The 20,141-nt window shown below is 40.6% G+C and overlaps 2 protein-coding genes across 2 annotated transcripts; both read left to right on the forward strand.

Moving 5' to 3' along the window:
- The first annotated feature begins 2,972 nt into the window (after positions 1 to 2,972).
- Positions 2,973 to 18,197, forward strand: LOC113172023. Its single transcript, XM_026375218.1, is given in 7 exon segments — positions 2,973 to 4,196; positions 6,567 to 7,057; positions 8,180 to 8,265; positions 8,946 to 9,081; positions 9,218 to 9,233; positions 14,592 to 16,424; positions 16,741 to 18,197. Coding segments are annotated over 7 exon segments (3,834 nt in total). The 3' UTR covers positions 16,789 to 18,197.
- A 1,421-nt stretch (positions 18,198 to 19,618) lies between these two features.
- Positions 19,619 to 20,101, forward strand: LOC113147909 (E3 ubiquitin/ISG15 ligase TRIM25-like; the record flags this gene model as incomplete). Its single annotated transcript, XM_026339655.1, has 1 exon — positions 19,619 to 20,101. A coding segment is annotated over exon 1 (483 nt), but the record flags the coding sequence as incomplete, so codon positions are not given.
- Between the last annotated feature and the right edge of the window lie 40 nt (positions 20,102 to 20,141).

Consider the following 20,141-nt stretch of genomic DNA (forward strand, 5'->3'; position numbering starts at 1 on the left):
GCTGTAAACTCCCAAAGGGAGAAAAAGCTTTGTTTCATGTCAGATCATAGTCCTGACAAATTACACATACTGTACTACATAAAGGGAGTTGTTTCTCTATTCCATTTATTTAACAGCTACTGTATAGTTGCACTGCTGAAAAGATTTTTACATAAGACACATAAAAAGCTCATGATGCCTTGTTAAAATGTCTGTCAGAATGTGAACTAGGTAAAATAATAATAAATAAATCTACTTCAACCAGCTGCTACAACAAATCCTATGAATAAATACTACACACATCAGTACTTTAGACTTCATCCTTTAAATTCCATTTAGCTGAACATCATTTATTAAGTGGTTCTCTCTCTCTCAAACCTCCTTTCTGCAAGTTCCACACTGTAGAATTTCCTTGTTCCCTCCTCCCATAAATTACAGTATTTAGCCTCATTTAACACCAAACAAGTAGGTAAGGTGATGGAAACTGAAAACTAAAAGTGTCTATTATCTAGAATATTCCACATTTCCAAGGCCATGTCAGTATTTTAACCTCCACTGTATTATCAGAAACCTCAGCTGCAGAAAATCGGACTGTGCACGTGTGACTGTAAACTAAGAACTGCCCTAAACTGGAAATACATCATTATAGTGTGTGTTACTCCGTGTTCTTCAGTGTTCAGTGTTTGATATTTGAGCATTTATCAGCCACTGAATAAAACCCTCTGTTTATCACTCAGCACTGTGACGTGCTGTTGTCAGAACACGATGTGAAGAAGCTTCATAGTTCTTCATACATGACATAATTGTCCATCTAGACGACCACTTGAAGATAAAATCAGACTGAAAACTGCTTTCAGACGGCACAGTCACTGCCGCCTTGTGTCACATGTCCTGATTTGTCCAATAACTTGATCTGGTTTAGTTGAAGAACAGCACAGTTTTTATCTACTTCTGCAGCAAAACATCAACTTTCAATGCAGTTTGAATCGGTAATGACAGTTGTAGGAACTCACTGGAATTAGGATGAAGAATGTGCTCTGTATATTCACAACACTTTAGTTATTTGTTCCTTAAGAATGGTGTTTATCTGTTTGTTCAAATGAGCTTTTTGACTGGATCTTGATCACATATTTCTTTCTTATGCAGCATCTCTAAAACCACCACTCTCCTCCAGAGTCCAGACCACATTTACCACATCTAAATAACTTCTCTGTGCTCTTGATGTTTGTTAAATATTTGTTCAAATCAATCTTTATGTTGCTTTTCTTTAATATTTTTATTAATAATCATGTCTTATTTCATCCAAACACTTAAATCTCCAGACCTTCCTTTATCAAAGGTGTGTTGTTCTTAACACAGTGAACATTTAACAACAGTAATTGTTGTGATTCCAATTAATATAAATGTCATATATCATGTTAACATAACAGAGATTCTACATTAATCTATCTGGATGAAATAAACATGGACATGAACTCACTCAGTGGGACTCATTTAGTGAACTTCAATCATTTAATAAGCGGCCAATCTGAAGGTTTTCATGATAAATTCAAATACTGGTTTTGAAGGACCAGCACAGTTTTTCCTCCTGTTTTCATTTCAGGATCTGGTTCAAAGCCGACAGAGAAATTATGACCCTAATAAGAGGATGTAGCTGGGACAGTTTATCTCCTGAAACCCCACAAAGCAAAGTGTTTCTGTTCACAGCAGAGAAACATCTGTCTCCATCTTTTCCACTTTTTTCCTCCATGTCGTCACAGAGAAATTAGCTGAGTTTTCTGTCATTTCTTGTTTTTACACCACAAATTTATTGATGTCCTCAGTCAATGAAACAGAGACCAGAGTCCTACAAACAGGAACAAGACCAAGAACTGATTCTGTCAAATACACATATTTAGTCAGACTTGAGATTATTTCATTGATTCATTTTTATTCACCTCACAGCCAAACACTCCTGGATTGATCTGTTTTAATCCAGACTTTGTTCAAACCTTGTTTGTCTGAATTAAATCTGTCTTTACAGTCAATATGTCACCAGGGTTTTAGGAATAATTTTATTATAATATATCAGAGGAAATGCTGCATTTAGTTAAATCAGAAGCCACAGTAACTCATGTTGTGTTGATGTTAGAGTTAATAATAATTATCTTAATGTTTATCTAGAAACACTGCAGAGACATTTGATTCATTTACAGATTATACTTAAAGGAACAATATGTAGCACTGACACCAAGTGTTTCAAAGCGGTACTGCAGAACAAATTCAAGCTATTTGACAGAGCTGAAGCTCAAAATTTGGTGTAAATATCTTCTGACAAGCTTTTTTCTTTTATCTACAGTAATGTTAATATGAAACTTATTAATTATGACGCACTAAAAACATTCAAGAAGAAAAACAGCTGTCAGTTTAGTTTGATGGTTTACAGTTGGTTCTGTCAGTACAGTTTGTCAGTGAATCCACACTGGTCTATATTTGTATAGAAATAATAAAGTGCTGCTGGTTTCTGTGCTATTTTATCTTGACCTCCTGGAATGAAATGAGCAGCTGACTTGTTGTTTTAGGTTCAGAGATCATGTCGTTTCCTAGTGTGTAGTTCATGGTACCTTTATTTAAAGTGGAATGAATTTACTGAGTCATTAGACTTTAATGAATTAAAGTTAATAAAATACTCAGAAACATGTAAGAACACAACAAAGAGTTAAACACACAGTTTCTCTCTAAAACCGCTCCTGTTTCTGGAATGAACCAAAGCCTGATGACCCTCCCTTTACTTCCTGCTCTCAAACACAGTGAGCTCCACTGTGTCCATTTATTTCCTTGTTCCCTCCTCTTCAGATCTACAGTTTCAGGATGGGTGGAACCAACATGTGGTGAAGTGTAAGAGCTGACAGACTCCATTCACTGCACAAACACATGTTGTTGAGATCAGAGCTCAAACTAGTTTCACTTCTAACAAAGTGAAACTCAGACAGTTGTTGACACTGAGAGGTGAAATGGCGCAGAAAGGAGTTCAGCTGGACCAAGAAACCTTCTCTTGTTCGATCTGTCTGGATCTACTGAAGGATCCTGTGGCTATTCCCTGTGGACACAGTTACTGTATGAACTGTATTAACAGTTTCTGGGATGAAGAGGATGGTAAGAAACTCTACAGCTGCCCTCAGTGTAGAGAGACCTTCACACCGAGACCTGTGCTGGTTAAAAACACCATGTTAGCAGATTTAGTGGAGGAGCTGAAGAAGATTGGACTCCAAGCTGCTCCTGCTGATCACTGCTATGCTGGACCTGAAGATGTGGCCTGTGATTTCTGCACTGGGAGAAAACTGAAAGCTCTCAAGTCCTGTTTAACCTGTCCAGCCTCTTACTGTGAGAAACACCTTCAGCCTCATTATGATGCAGCTCCATTAAAGAAACACAAACTGGTGGAGCCCTCCAAGAAGCTCCAGGAGAACATCTGCTCTCGTCACGATGAGGTGATGAAGATGTTCTGTCGTACTGATCAGCAGTGTATCTGTTATCTCTGCTCTGTGGATCAACATAAAGGTCACGACACAGTCTCAGCTGCAGCAGAAAGGACTGAGAGGCAGAGAGAGCTGGAGGGGAGTCGACAAAAACTCCAGCAGAGAATCCAGGACAGAGAGAAAGAGGTGAAGCTGCTTCAACAGGAGGTGGAGGCTATCAATCACTCTGCTGGTAAAACAGTGGAGCACAGTGAGAAGATCTTCACTCAGCTGATTGGTCTCATTGACAAAAGAAGGTCTGATGTGAAGCAGCAGATCAGATCCCAGCAGGAAACTGAAGTGAGTCGAGTCAAAGAGCTTCAGGAGAAGCTGGAGCAGGAGATCACTGAGCTGAAGAGGAAAGACGCTGAGCTGGAGCAGCTCTCACACACAGAGGATCACAACCAGTTTCTACACAACTACCCCTCAGTGTCAGCACTCAGTCAATCTACACACTCATCCAGCATCAATATCCGTCCTCTGAGATACTTTGAGGATGTGACAGCAGCTGTGTCAGAGCTCAGAGACAAACTACAGGACATTCTGAGGGAGACATGGACAAATATCTCACAGACAGTGACTGAAGTGGATGTTTTACTGTCAAATCCAGAACCAAAGACCAGAGCTGGATTCTTAAAATACTCACAAGAAATCACACTGGATCCAAACACAGCAAACACAAAACTGTTATTATCTGAGGGAAACCGAAAAGTTACATTCATAAGGAAACAACTGTCTTATTCTAGTCACACAGACAGATTCACTAAATATTATCAGGTCCTGAGTAGAGAGAGTCTGACTGGACGTTGTTACTGGGAGGTGAAGTGGAGCGGGACAGGAGGAGTTGATGTAGCAGTCGCATACAAGAATATCAGCAGAACAGGGAACTGGACTGAAAGTGAATTTGGATTAAATGATAAATCTTGGTCATTGAGATGCGACAACAACAGTTACCAATTTCTGTACAACAACATCCAAACTCCAGTCTCAGGTCCTCCGTCCTCCAGAATAGGAGTTTACCTGGATCACAGAGCAGGTGTTCTGTCCTTCTACAGCGTCTCTGAAACCATGACTCTCCTCCAAAGAGTCCAGACCACATTCACTCAGCCTCTCTATGCTGGAGTTTGGCTTTTTTACTCAGATGGAGTTACTGCAGAGTTCTGTAAACTGAAATAAACAGAAGTAATGTATTTAATTAATTAACTAATTAGTTTGAAGCAACTAGTGAAGCAGTTAGATCTGCCAGGATGGAGGGAAACTCAACAGAATAATGGAGACAAGAGCTCAGGTGATATTCTGAGTATTTCTTTGTGTTTGTTCCTGTAAAACAGGAGAATAAGAGTCACTGGACTGATCAGATAAGGGACAGGAGGACGGTACACAATAACAAACAGGACTGGTTTTTAATTTTTCCAGTTTGGATCACAGAGGCTAAGAGTGAGGCTCTCAAATGAATTCAAACTATGTTTAGTTTTGGGGTTGTTTAATAATCTTGAGTACAAGATTGCTGCTGCTCCTCCACCCCAACCTGTGCTTCTAGGAACATGATAATTAACATGACTTGAGGGGGTCGACTCATTCAGAGAGACATATTCATCCTGCTGCAGCCAGGTTTCAGTCAGACAGAATAAGTCTATTTGATGGTCAGTTATCAAATCATCAACTAACAGAGAATTAGAGGAGAGAGATCTGATGTTTTTCTTCCACTTTAAATCACTGTTCATTTTACAGTAAAATAATGGAGACTGTGCTGCCAGTTCTTCACTGTTTTTAACAGGAAACAGTTTAAGAGTGAACAAAGCAGGAACTAACAGCTGCTACAAGCTGACTGAACTAACTAATGATCTGACTGGAAAGACAAACGAACTGACTATTATCAATAACAACACTTATTAACCATGGAGCAAACGAGAGCTAGAGGTCGGGGAAAAGGTCAGTGGAGGGAACAAGGCATCGAACGAGACTGACAGGTGACACACTAGACAAAGACAAACTGAAAGAGGACTAACTAAAATACAGAGACAGTAAAGACAGAAGACGAAACACCTGCTAACAACAACACACCTTTACTACTTGGACCAGCTGAGACACGCCCCTGGAAAGGAGAACCACAAAACCAGGAAACAAGAAACAAGACACTGCCCCTGCTGGTCGGAGGTCTGAACTGTAACAGTGTTATTTAGCTAGGTACAATATTGTCTAAAAATGGACTCTGACTGAACGACCATTGTTACAAGGAACACCGTCTGGGTCGAGGGCACAGAATTAATTAAATACTCCTGGAGAATATGTTTGTAAAATCCTCTAACTGAATTTCTCATGATGAACTTACTGATCACATTTTTGTGAATCTTACTTGACTATGTCATCTAGTTGATATTAAAAGATCAAAGGGTGAAACAGATGTGATCATCTGTGCTCTTTGTATTTAATTCATGTTTGGTTACGTACAAGGGTTTACCTTTAATTTTACTACATATATTGACAGATCAAGTTCAGCTAATGAGTCAGGATGGGTTTCAGATTCATATACATGACTTGAAGAGTTTGCAGACTAACAGTACAATCAATAAACTTCCTAACTAGATTCAATTTGTTTGTCTTATTTAATAATTAGAGTTACATTGAACATGCAGTGACCATCAGTCACAGTTCAAAGATCATTAAAACTACAGGAAGTTTCAAAAACAAATCCAGTAACTGTAAAAGACTAAAACTTACCAGAGCTGTTCTCTGTGATTCTGGATAAAATAAGCTCTTTGAGTGCTCACGTATTTATTACAAAAACACACTCCCCTCACACCACTGACAAATTAGTGGTTAAAATATTATAAAAAATATAATATCCTGATTTTCCTGTATTGATCAATTTGCTTAAATGTTGGTGAGAAGCACATTGAATATCCATTGTGTATGAAAAGTGCTGCTGTATATAAATAAAACTGACTTGACTGGAGTAAATCTTTCTTAGGCTACAGACTGAAGACTTCAAATGATCTCTTGTACTCTTGTAGTGAAGATTAAAGTTTTATCAGTTTGTTTTATCATAGAAATTCATGTTATGTAGGATGAAATCCAAACACAGCAAACACAAACCTGTTATTATCTGATGGAAACAGAAAAGTTACAGTAATGAGTGAACATCAGTCTTATTCTAGTCACACCGACAGATTCACTGAATGTTGTCAGGTCCTGAGTAGAGAGAGTCTGACTGGACGTTTTTACTGGGAGGTGAAGTGGAGCGGGAGAGGAGTTTATGTAGCAGTCGCATACAAGAATATCAGCAGAACAGGGAACTGGAATGAATGTAGATTTGGATTCAATGACAAATCTTGGTCATTAATATGTGACAACATCAGTTACATATTTCTGTACAACAATATCCAAACTCCAGTCTCAGGTCCTCCGTCCTCCAGAATAGGAGTTTACCTGGATCACAGAGCAGGTGTTCTGTCCTTCTACAGCGTCTCTGAAACCATGACTCTCCTCCACAGAGTCCAGACCACATTCACTCAGCCTCTCTATGCTGGACTTGGGCTTCCTTATTATGAAGACACTGCAGAATTCTGTAAACTGAAATAGACAGAAGTAATGTATTTAATGTTTAATCTTATTTCTTCCTCATGTTTTTGTGACATTACTTCACAGAAATCAGTCAAATCAAACAAGAATTGTCAGAACGTCTTTATTATCTCATCATTTCTTGATTCTTGTTGAATTCATTGAGTTGGAGCTGTTTCCTGTGTTTAGTCATGAAGGATATCACTGCTCATGACAACTTTTCTTTACTCAAACTGACATTACTCCACATGACAATAACTTCTCTCTGCTCATAACGTTTGTTGAATATTTCTTTGAATGGATTTGTCTGCTGATGTTTTTCTTCCACTGCATATGAACAGAAATCACAACAGATTTCTTAGAAATCCAACCTAGAAATTGATGGTTCTTTATCAAAGGGATGTTGTTCTGAACATTGTGTAAATTGAAATGGAGTAAATTTGACAGATCTAATAAAACAGTAAATACTGTGATGACAAGAAGTAAAGATGCTGTTTATCTTTTGTTCCCATAACTGAGAGTCTTCATTAAACCAACTCTATGAATGAAGTCGATCTTTACATGAAACCTGAAATACATGTTAACATTAAATGTAGACAATGAATCAACCTATATATACATCGTAACACTCTCATGAGAAGCTTCAGCTAATGAACAAAGATCTGTTACACAGCTATTTATCTGAATCATGTCCCACTCTCTTTCTCACCAAACTATACAACACATCTGTCTTCTTATCCTCATGGTCGGAGTCAGCAGCACCCGTTCTGTCTCACACGTCTGTCTCTTCATGGTGATGAGTGTCTCTATCCTAAAATATCTGCTCCTCCAGACATTAAATCAGAGCAAAGAAAGTTCCTTGGTCTGTAAAATACATGAAGATGCAGGAACTGTTGGAACATTATTAATAATTTCAACAGCAGTGGTCTGTTTTAAAATAATATAGTTCAGATTTAACTTCAAATATAAAACACATATTTCTTGTAACTAGAGTCACTAGAGTAAATTCATACAAATGTCCTACAAACACCACCTTTCTCTACCAGTAACTAATCCAGTGTCACGGTTCCAGTTACTCCTTCCTGTCTTTCCATCATTACCTTATTTGGTCTGTTACCTGTTTAATTCCCGCTCTTTATAAGCAGGTACATTGTCTCCTACCACCTGTTCGACCTGAGAGAGACACTATCCAGCCTTTACCTTCAGACTGCTCCGACCCTCTGGTACCGTGAGTGTATTCTCACCTGATCTGTTCTCTCCCTCTTCTTCTCCTTTGTTGTAGAAATGTTTCCTTTCTCTCTAAATGTATTAAAATCTTAGTAGACTTCAAGGAAGGACTCAGTGTGATGAACCATCTCAATTTAATACACACATGCCGGCATGGAGAAAACACCACAATCGTGTAAATGTCTTGCTCTACCTCTCTCTAACCCTCATACTTATACTTCCCTCCACATGATTCCTGAGGAACTAGGTATATGTACCATAAAGAAAACATAAATTCTTCTACACATAGGCTGAATGTTTATACCATAAATTCCCACTAGAGGTCTGTGTTTTTCACTCGTGACCTTGTGACCCAGAACCCATCTCCTACCCATGTCCTGTCTGTGAACCCTTGTCCTGTTTAGTATCTCTTGCCTTCTCTCATACAGAAGTTGCTCTTTTCTCCTACACCTTCCTCTTAGTACCGGACCTGATTCTGTCCTCATTCCTCTCCTCACTCAACCCAGCTCTGTTTATTCTTTGGACCTCCCTGTGAATAACCTTGACCCTCTCTAGACAGTAGAGATATCTAGTTGCTTCTGCAAACCATCTCACCCAGAACTTTTCTACCATTACCAGCCAGAGTCTCCACCTGTCTCCTTCAGCTCCAGTTACTCTCCGTCTGAACGATCATCTTGGTAGAGACATCAGACTCACCTCTCAACCTCGGCAACCACTTCCGGATCACCACCATCATTGTCACTGCTGATTCTCTGGATCACTACAGCAGCTCACACCCAGACCTTCACACTAACCTGATGCCACCTCCTCCCAGCTGGTACCCCGCTGAACTCCCTGATTCACCATTTGCACATTTAAAGCCAGACTGATTTACATCAAGGAGGTTGTTGGAGAGGTTATAGAGTGGTCACTCCACAGAGACGGCACTTCTGACTGTTGTGGAATCCCTACAGGTGGCAAGAGCTGCAGGTAAGTCCTCTGTCTTAATTCTATTAGACCTATGCAGCCTTTGACACTGTGAACCATCAGATCCTTATGACTGCACTCTCTGACTTGGGCATCTCTGGTTCAGCTCTAGCCTGGCTTCGGTCTTACTTGTCTGGACAAACCTTCAAGGTATCCTGGCAGGGGAGTGACTCTGACTCTCATAACCTCTCCACCGGTGCTGCAGGTTTACTTGTGGTTCCTAGAGTTTCTAAATGTAGAATGGGAGGCAGAGCCTTTATCTACCAAGCCCCTCTCCTGTGGAACCAGCTCCCAGTTCAGGTTCTGGAGGCAGACACCCTCTCCACATTTAAGACTAGACTTAAAACTTTCCTTTTGTATAAAGCTTATAGTTAGAGATGGATCAGGTGACTCTGAACCATCTCTTAGTTATGCTGCTATAAGTTAGTCTGCTGGGGGACCTCTACTGATAAACTGAGCTCCTCTCCTCTCTCCTTTCTCCTATATCAATGCAAATGCCACCATTGCACATCATTAACTTGTGTCTTCTCTCTCCTGTAGTTGTGTTTCCTCCTCTCTGTCTCCCTCTCTCTGTACTTTTCTGCAGGTATCCTCGGCCTGGAGCTGTACATCTCCAGAATCCAGTTCATCTGCCCAATGTTCTTGCTGCTTGTTGTTGTCTTTGTTGCCTGCTGTTCTTTTCTCTCTTCTCTTTCCACTCACCCCAACTGGTCGAGGCAGATGGCCGCCCACTATGAGCCTGGTTCTGCTGGAGGTTTCTTCCTCTAAAGGGAGTTTTTCCTCTCCACTGTTGCCTAAAGCTTGCTCAAATGGGATTGTTGGGTTTTCTATGTACTTTTTTTGTATAATTATTAGTCATGGGCAAATAAAACAGAGGCTACAGAGCTTGTGTCACTCTTCCTGAAGTGCAGTGATTTGAAATGCTGTGTCGGAGCTTGTATCAAAACACCTGTGTCATGTGACCGATGACGCTTCGTTTCGCGCTTCATTCCTTCAAAATGTTTTGAAGCTTCTTATTGGCTCAGAGTCTTTCAGTGTGTATCATTGACTCATGGAGTTTCAATGCATTCTGAGTGCTGCCAGTGACAGCTTGACAGCTTTTACAGATTTGAGTGGTTTGGTGCTGTATCAGCTATATAAGATGCTTCATTATGCTTCAAAATGAGGTTGTGAGGAAACAGAGATTTGGAGAGTGACAGTATTTTGGCAAGTTTCATGGCGAGTACCACCAATAAGCGACGTTCTAAGGTTCGGGATCATTTTGATCTCATACCACAAAATAAGGTATAATACAGTTTATGACATACATTTTATGTTTCCACAATTGAATTGTATTTTTCATTTTTAAATGGGTCTCAAGATTACAATTTGCTTGTAGGTGCGGTGTTTGCTCTGCACACAAGAGTTGTCTTACAGCAACAATAAATCATCTATGCTGCGACACTTGCGTGCCAGACATGAGCCGTCTGAAACCTGCTACAGTAGAAAAAGTTAGATTTCTCAATAAAAATCTGTGAAGACAACTGACATGTCTGCTTCTGTAAATAATCATTTCAAATCAACCATACAAGTCCTCAACTGACAAACTATTATCTTTAAAGGTTTTCCTTAAAAACACATCACACAAAAAAAGATACGTTGCTGAATTCAAACACTGATCATTTACAAAGTAGGAAGGATCTCTAATCCTGTTAGGGATAATAAACCCTAATAATAATAATACTATAATTTGCATTGATTCTTTGGGTTAATCTGGAATGTGTTTTCGAGTATGGGAGAGGGCATCTGCGTATTTTATTGTAATGACTATATAATCATTATTTTGTATGATTGAAGAAAACACTTGAATGACCACACAGACTTTTCTGAACTTTTATTGAAACAGTGACAGAGCTTCAGTCGTGCCCTTTAGAGGTTGCTATGGCTTCAGTTGTCCACCAGATGTCACCGTCACTGAGGTCTTCATGAGGCTTCATTTACCCACCACTAATAATTATACACTGGGAAAATACTAATTCTGGTATTTTTACTTCCTTTTGTCAAACACTAGACAACTTGTATGAAACCACGTGAGAAGTTCAGAGGGCAGACGTCTGACAACGTCTTTACATGAGAAGGAACCACAGCCTGTTTCTAAAAGGGGCTACGAGCCCAAAAGGTTCAGAACCAGCGAGTTTGTTCTTTAACAGTATAAAGTGTAAAGTTATCATGTTTTGAAGTGGATCAAATGAAGAAGATGTAATAGAGAGTGTGACCATTCTCCTCTTTATTAGTTGTTTTAAACAGTGAGATCAAACATGTTTGATTTCCAGTATTCAGTCCCATAACTAATCAGTATTTTCTACAGTTCTTGGTTTGAATTCTTTTCCTTTCCACTTCATTTCCAGTCTCTACTCCCTCTTCTCACATAATCTTGTTTTCTTCCAGTGTATCTACATTTTTACAACAACCCTTCATTTAAATGAACTTGTCTCACTTGTCATTCTTCAGATTTTCTATGTGTGGATTTTGTCCAGTCAGCAGACTCCTGTGCTCCGTATACACTCATGTGTCACGTTTGTTCACTCACAGATCGATGTAGAACAATTACAAGTGAAGAATTCCCACTGTTTCACTCTCGTTCCACGGTTCTGACAACACGAGGTCAAACCAGCGGGCGGCAGGAAACCTGCAACCAGGATGTAGTGAATATGTTCTACTGATTTTATGCTGCTGAGAAACAAAACTGCTTTTCTGAGTGAACATCTGTAAAAATGAAGTGTAAAGAAAAGAGATGAGATGTTTTGAGCAGCATTACTTTGTTAGATAGTTGTGTGATTTTCAGCAGGTTGACTAAACCCTGTGTCATGATTCCTCCTCTTCCTGCCTGTCTGCCCTTGATTTCCTGATTTGGTCTGTTCCCTGTTTCCTCTCTCTTCTGTCAGGTGACCTGTTGATCACCAATCACCAGCACCTGTGTCTCTCCTGTCCCTTTATTAGCAGGTCCGTCGGTCTCCTAGTTTACCAGATAGTCTCACATCAACCTGAGAGTGAATCCAGTTCTAACCTTTGGACTGATCATCTGTTACGACCTCTGTCTATGTTGGACTCCCCCTCACTGGACCTGCCTTCTGTTTTGACCAGACTCTGCTGACCTCTGGTACCGTGAGTGTTTTTCTCTCAGAACTGTGTCGTTCCTCGTTCTGTGTCATTCGTCTGACTCACATTCCTCATTACCAGGATCTGCCTCAACCTGAACCTATTGTTCTCCCCCTCCACTTACCTTCCTCCCTGTATCTGATCTGCTCCTGTTTCTCTTCCTCCCTGTGCTCTACTCTACCTCCTTGTTTGGACCTCTCAGTCTATGACTCATGACTCAGCCTGAGTCCTGCTCAAGGCAGAACTTTGTTTTGATTGGTCAGCAGTGGCATCGTGGCCAATCAGATGTTAGGATCAGTCCATTCAAGCTGAGGCACCGGACTTCTCTAAATTAAGAGCCGTTCAGGAGTGGAAAGAGCCGGCTCACCTTTGGGAGCTGAACCAAAAGAGTCAGCTCTCTGAAAAGAGCTGAACTTCCCATCACTAGTCTCCTCCACTCTGCTTTCAGATCTGCTCTATCAACCCCCTCTTGGAACAGCTCTTCTGTGTATGACCCCTGACCTGTCTTATCACTGATATTTGGATTGTGGATGTCAGATTGTTTGATCGTTGTTCTTCTGCATTAACTTTTCATGTTCCTCAAACCAACCAGTAGATTTTATCTCTGGGCCCAGGACGTTCTGTTTCCACCGGTTTTCCCTTAGCTCCATGTGCTCTCTGATCTACACCGGCCATCTTGGATTGTGACGTCCTACATCACCTCTCACCTCTACACCACTTCTGGATCATCATCATCATCTTCTAGTCGTCTCCTCACTTCCCAGCTCACCTCACTGTTCTCACTTAAGTCAACCACTCTCTATTACTTCAGTATTCTAACAGAGTGACTCCAGCTCACTCTGTCTCCTCTTAGACCTCCACCCGAAGTCACCCCTCTTCAGCTGTGATGCTACTGGAGCTCATCACATTAGTATTGTATTCCTTTCTGTAATAAACCTCTTTAAACTCACTCTGGTTTCAAAAGTCCTCTCTGGTTCTGGAGTCTGATCCTGGCCCCGTGACACCTGTCAACACTAACCTGATGAAGGTTTAATAATTAATGACAGGACTTTGATGTGTTAATTACCACTGACAGATAATAGTGTGCAGCTCTTTATTTTCAACATTTCCTTTTATCCATTTTTTTTAATTTTGTTTTTATAAATAACATCTTTATAGAATTCAATAGTTTTTATAAGAAGGGTAGTTTTGATATTTCATCTGTGAATCAGCTCCTTCTCATTCTCACAGCAGCAGATAATGCTGCTTTGTCTGGTTCTTTAGTTTTAATGCAGGACTTTCCCACAGGAGACTGATGTTTCACTCCATGAACTTTATATTTTATCTTTTCACTTAACCTCGTAGTAGATTCCAACATTTGACCCACTGCACCTTTGAATTGGCTTCAAAACGAATTAAAATCAGTTTGTTTTGTTGTTGAACTCAGACCTTGTTGTTTCTAAGGCTAATTAATATTTAATTAATCTTTTCAGCAGTTTAGGACTTTGTTGAGGAAAAGGAGACGTCACCTTTATATGATTCTAACCAACCAACAGTTTTGATTGTGAACAGTATGTCTACAATGTTAAATATAGAATATTAAAGAGCTGCAGTGCTAAATGAAAGTTGCTGAGAAATGTCTTTACCATCATAATTTCAACACACACGTCCCCACAGTGATAATATTTCAGTGGAGCTCTGTCTCCTCCTAGTGACAGACGTTTATTTCCTGCTTTTACAGCAGCCTCAACATTTATCAACATTTAATAAATGATAACAGAATTTATCACTGAGTTTATTCCAGCTAGATATTATTAACTCCATGTTTTATTACATGTTCTTGGCTGAGTGGTAAAAGAAAAAGACTGTGAGACATACGTGGACCCTGAAACACGCCTGCTGAGAAACTCCTCCTCCTCACAGTGAGCTGGACTCTGAACAGAGATTTTCTTGTTTCCTCCTCTTTTTAATCTTCAAATACAAAGATGGGTGGAACCAACATGTGACAAAGGAAGAGATGAGAAGAACCCTGAACTCTTGGCGCCTGAAATGCAGCTGAAGAATTTCACCAAGAGGATTAATAACAACAACAATAATATATAATATAATAATGTTAGAGGAAAATTGATCAGGAGCATTTAGACCCTGTGTGATTCAAAGTTTTGAGGGATTTTAATAGAGAAATTTATTTTTTATTTTTCTTTCACTTGTAAAAAGAATGAAACCCTTCCTCGTTTGCTCTAGAGCTCCACTCTGTCCATTTACTTCCTTGTTCCCTCCTCTTCATATCTACAGTTTGAGGATGGGTGGAACCAACATGTGGTGAAGTGTAAGAGCTGACAGACTCCATTCACTGCACAAACACATGTTGTTGAGATCAGAGCTCAAACTAGTTTCACTTCTAACAAAGTGAAACTCAGACAGTTGTTGACACTGAGAGGTGAAATGGCGCAGAAAGGAGTTCAGCTGGACCGAGAAACCTTCTCTTGTTGCATCTGTCTGGATCTACTGAAGGATCCTGTGACTATTCCCTGTGGACACAGTTACTGTATGAACTGTATTAACAGTTTCTGGGATGAAGAGGATGGTAAGAAACTCTACAGCTGCCCTCAGTGTAGACAGACCTTCACACCGAGACCTGTGCTGGTTAAAAACACCCTGTTAGCAGTTTTAGTGGAGGAGCTGAAGAAGACTGGACTCCAAGCTGCTCCTGCTGATCACTGCTATGCTGGACCTGAAGATGTGGCCTGTGATGTCTGCACTGGGAGAAAACTGAAAGCTCTCAAGTCCTGTCTTCAATGTCTGGTTTCATACTGTGAGAAACACCTTCAGCCTCATTATGATGTAGCTCCATTAAAGAAACACAAACTGGTGGAGCCCTCCAAGAAGCTCCAGGAGAACATCTGCTCTGGTCACGATGAGGTGATGAAGATGTTCTGTCGTACTGATCAGCAGTGTATCTGTTATCTCTGCTCTGTGGATCAACATAAAGGTCACGACACAGTCTCAGCTGCAGCAGAAAGGACTGAGAGGCAGAGAGAGCTGGAGTGGAGTCGACAAAAACTCCAGCAGAGAATCCAGGACAGAGAGAAAGAGGTGAAGCGGCTTCAACAGGAGGTGGAGGCTATCAATCACTCTGCTGGTAAAACAGTGGAGCACAGTGAGAAGATCTTCACTCAGCTGATTGGTCTCATTGACAAAAGAAGGTCTGATGTGAAGCAGCAGATCAGATCCCAGCAGGAAACTGAAGTGAGTCGAGTCAAAGAGCTTCAGGAGAAGCTGGAGCAGGAGATCACTGAGCTGAAGAGGAAAGACGCTGAGCTGGAGCAGCTCTCACACACAGAGGATCACACCCAGTTTCTACACAACTACCCCTCAGTGTCAGCACTCAGTCAATCTACACACTCATCCAGCATCAATATCCGTCCTCTGAGATACTTTGAGGATGTGACGGCAGCTGTGTCAGAGCTCAGAGACAAACTACAGGACATTCTGAGGGAGACATGGACAAATATCTCACAGACAGAGACTGAAGTGGATGTTTTACTGTCAAATCCAGAACCAAAGACCAGAGCTGGATTCTTAAAATACTCACAAGAAATCACACTGGATCCAAACACAGCAAACACAAAACTGTTATTATCTGATGGAAACAGAAAAGTTACAGTAATGAGTGAACAACAGTCTTATTCTAGTCACACAGACAGATTCACTAGATGTTGTCAGGTCCTGAGTAGAGAGAGTCTGACTGGACGTTGTTACTGGGAGGTGAAGTGGACCGGGAGAGGAGTTTATGTTGCAGTCGCATACAAGAATATCAGCAGAACAGGGAACTGGAATGAATGTGGATTTGGAAACAATGATAAATCTTGGTCATTAAAATTTAACAACAGCAGTTACCTATTTATGTACAACAATATCAGAACTCCAGTCTCAGGTCCTCCGTCCTCCAGAATAGGAGTTTACCTGGATCACAGAGCAGGTGTTCTGTCCTTCTACAGCGTCTCTGAAACCATGACTCTCCTCCACAGAGTCCAGACCACATTCACTCAGCCTCTCTATGCTGGACTTTGCTTTGTAAGTTTCGGAGTCAATGCTGAGTTCTGTAAACTCAACTAATTTAAGGTTCAGTTGGTTATTGTCTGAGATACATAACAGAGATCACTTAAATAGCATTTGTTAAATTTTGCCATCTTTCATTTTTTGTTGTGTTTCAGTTTCTTTCTGGTGTTGTTCCATCTTTAGTGTGTACTGCATGAGCGTCATATATTGAGTTTGTCTGTATTGATGTTATTGGTTATGTGTATTTATATTTGTGTTGAGAACAATGGTAATGAGGCAAAACAATTTCCCTCTGGGATTAATAAAGTTTTTTGAATATTTGAATTATCAGCAGGTCCGTCGGTCTCCTAGTTTACCAGATAGTCTCACATCAACCTGAGAGTGAATCCAGTTCTAACCTTTAACCTGATCATCTGTTACGACCTCTGTCTATGCTGGACTTCCCCTCACTGGACCTGCCTTCTGTTTTGACCAGACTCTGCTGACCTCTGGTACCGTGAGTGTTTTTCTCTCAGAACTGTGTCGTTCCTCGTTCTGTGTCATTCGTCTGACTCACATTCCTCATTACCAGGATCTGACTCAGCCTGAACCTATTGTTCTCCCCCTCCACTTACCTTCCTCCCTGTATCTGATCTGCTCCTGTTTCTATTCCTCCCTGTGCTCTACTCTACCTCCTTGTTTGGACCTCTCAGTCTATGACTCATGACTCAGCCTGAGCTCTGCTCAAGGCAGAACTTTGTTTTGATTGGTCAACAGTGGCATCGTGGCATCAGATGGGAGGATCAGTCCATCCAAGCTGAGGCATCGGACTTCTTTGAATCCCAACCTTTACTGCGGACATTAATACTGTTTGGTTCTGTTCTGTGGATTTATTTGCAGTTTTAATTTGTGCAATAAAAAAAGTTTGATTCAAATATTAAACAAAATGGTTTTGTAACAGAATAAATGCACAAAATTAGTCAGTTATAAGGCTTCTCATAAAAACACTGCACATGAAAGGGTTTTCAACACACAAACCATTATTCTTAATATAAAGGCCTACAAAAACCCTAGGAGTCGAAAGAGCCGGCTCACCTTTGGGAGCTGAACCAAAAGACTCAGCTCTCTGAAAAGAGCTGAACTTCCCATCACTAGTCCTCCACTCTGCTTTCAGATCTGCTCTATCAACCACCTCTTGGAACAGCTCTTCTGTGTATGACCCCTGACCTGTCTTATCACTGATATTTGGATTGTGGATGTCAGATTGTTTGATCGTTGTTCTTCTGCATTAACTTTTCATGTTCCTGAAACCAACCAGTAGATTTTATCTCTGGGCCCAGGACGTTCTGTTTCCACCGGTTTTCCCTTAGCTCCATGTGCTCTCTGATCCACACCGGCCATCTTGGATTGTGACGTCCTACATCACCTCTCACCTCTACACCACTTCTGGATCATCATCATCATCTTCTAGTCGTCTCCTCACTTCCCAGCTCACCTCACTGTTCTCACTTAAGTCAACCACTCTCTATTACTTCAGTATTCTAACAGAGTGACTCCAGCTCACTCTGTCTCCTCTTAGACCTCCACCTGAAGTCGCCCCTCTTCAGCTGTGATGCTACTGGAGCTCATCACATTAGTATTGTATTCCTTTCTGTAATAAACCTCTTTAAACTCACTCTGGTTTCAAAAGTCCTCTCTGGTTCTGGAGTCTGATCCTGGCCCTGTGACACCTGTCAACACTAACCTGATGAAGGTTTAATAATTAATGACAGGACTTTGATGTGTTAATTACCACTGACAGATAATAGTGTGCAGCTCTTTATTTTGTTTTATTTCTTCTAACTTCCATTTTTATTTTGCTTTTATAAATAACATTGTTATAGAATTCATTAGTTTTTATAAGAAGGGTAGTTTTGATATTTCATCTGTGAATCAGCTCCTTCTCATTCTCACAGCAGCAGATAATGCTGCTTTGTCTGGTTCTTTAGTTTTAATGCAGGACTTTCCCACAGGAGACTGATGTTTCACTCCATGAACTTTATATTTTATCTTTTCACTTAACCTCGTAGTAGATTCCAACATTTGACCCACTGCACCTTTGAATTGGCTTCAAAACGAATTAAAATCAGTTTGTTTTGTTGTTGAACTCAGACCTTGTACTTTCTAAGGCTAATTGATATTTAAGTAAACATTTCATCATAATACCATACCATCATAATTTCATCACACACGTCCCCACAGTGATAATATTTCAGTGGAGCTCTGTCTCCTCCTAGTGACAGAGACGTTTATTACCTGCTTTCACATCCGCCTCAACATTTCTCAACATTTGGGGTGGCTGTGGCTCAATAGGTAGAGCAGTTGTCTGCTGGTCGGTGGTTTGATTCCCGGCTGCCACAACACATGCCAAAGTATTCTTGGGCAATATACTGAACCCCAACTTAACCCTGGTGAGGGGTGAGCCAGGTCAGCTGCATAGCAGCTCTGCCATTGGTGTGTGAATGGGTGAATAAGATGCAGTGTAAAGCGCTTTGAGTACCAGTTAGATAGAAAAGCGCTATATAAGTGCAGACCATTTAATAAATTGGAAACAGAATTTATCACTGTTGAGTTTATTCCAGCTAGATATTATTAACTCATGTTTTATTACATGTTCTTGGCTGAGTGGTAAAAGAACAAGACTGTGAGACATACGTGGACCCTGAAACACGCCTGCTGAGAAACTCCTCCTCCTCACAGTGAGCTGGACTCTGAACAGAGATTTTCTTGTTTCCTCCTCTTTTTAATCTTCAAGTGTAAAGATGGGTGGAACCAACATGTGACAGAGGAAGAGATGAGAAGAAACCTGAACTCTTGGCGCCTAAAATGCAGCTGAAGAATTTCACCAAGAAAATTAATAACAACAACAATAATATATAATATAATAATGTTAGAGAAAATTGATCAGGAGCATTTAGACCCTGTGTGATTCAAAGTTTTGAGTGATTTTTATAAAAAGAATTTTTTTTTTTTTTTTTTTTTTGCTCAACTACTTGTTTGACTTGTTCAAAAAATTCAAGCCCTCCTCTTCCGATCTACAGTTTGAGGATGGGTGGAACCAACATGTGGTGAAGTGTAAGAGCTGACAGACTCCATTCACTGCACAAACACATGTTGTTGAGATCAGAGCTCAAACTAGTTTCACTTCTAACAAAGTGAAACTCAGACAGTTGTTGACACTGAGAGGTGAAATGGCGCAGAAAGGAGTTCAGCTGGACCGAGAAACCTTCTCTTGTTCCATCTGTCTGGATCTACTGAAGGATCCTGTGACTATTCCCTGTGGACACAGTTACTGTATGAACTGTATCAACAATTTCTGGGATGAAGAGGATGGTAAGAAACTCTACAGCTGCCCTCAGTGTAGACAGACCTTCACACCGAGACCTGTGCTGGTTAAAAACACCATGTTAGCAGATTTAGTGGAGGAGCTGAAGAAGACTGGACTCCAAGCTGCTCCTGCTGATCACTGCTATGCTGGACCTGAAGATGTGGCCTGTGATGTCTGTAGTAGTAGGAAAAGAAAAGCTCTCAAATCCTGTCAGGTTTGTCTGGCCTCATTTTGTAAGAGACATCTCCAACCTCATTATGATGCAGCTCCATTAAAGAAACACAAACTGGTGGAGCCCTCCAAGAAGCTCCAGGAGAACATCTGCTCTCGTCACGATGAGGTGATGAAGATGTTCTGTCGTACTGATCAGCAGTGTATCTGTTATC

Source organism: Anabas testudineus, unplaced genomic scaffold, assembly GCF_900324465.2.
Source record: "Anabas testudineus unplaced genomic scaffold, fAnaTes1.2 Contig285arrow_ctg1, whole genome shotgun sequence".
NCBI lineage: Eukaryota > Metazoa > Chordata > Actinopteri > Anabantiformes > Anabantidae > Anabas > Anabas testudineus.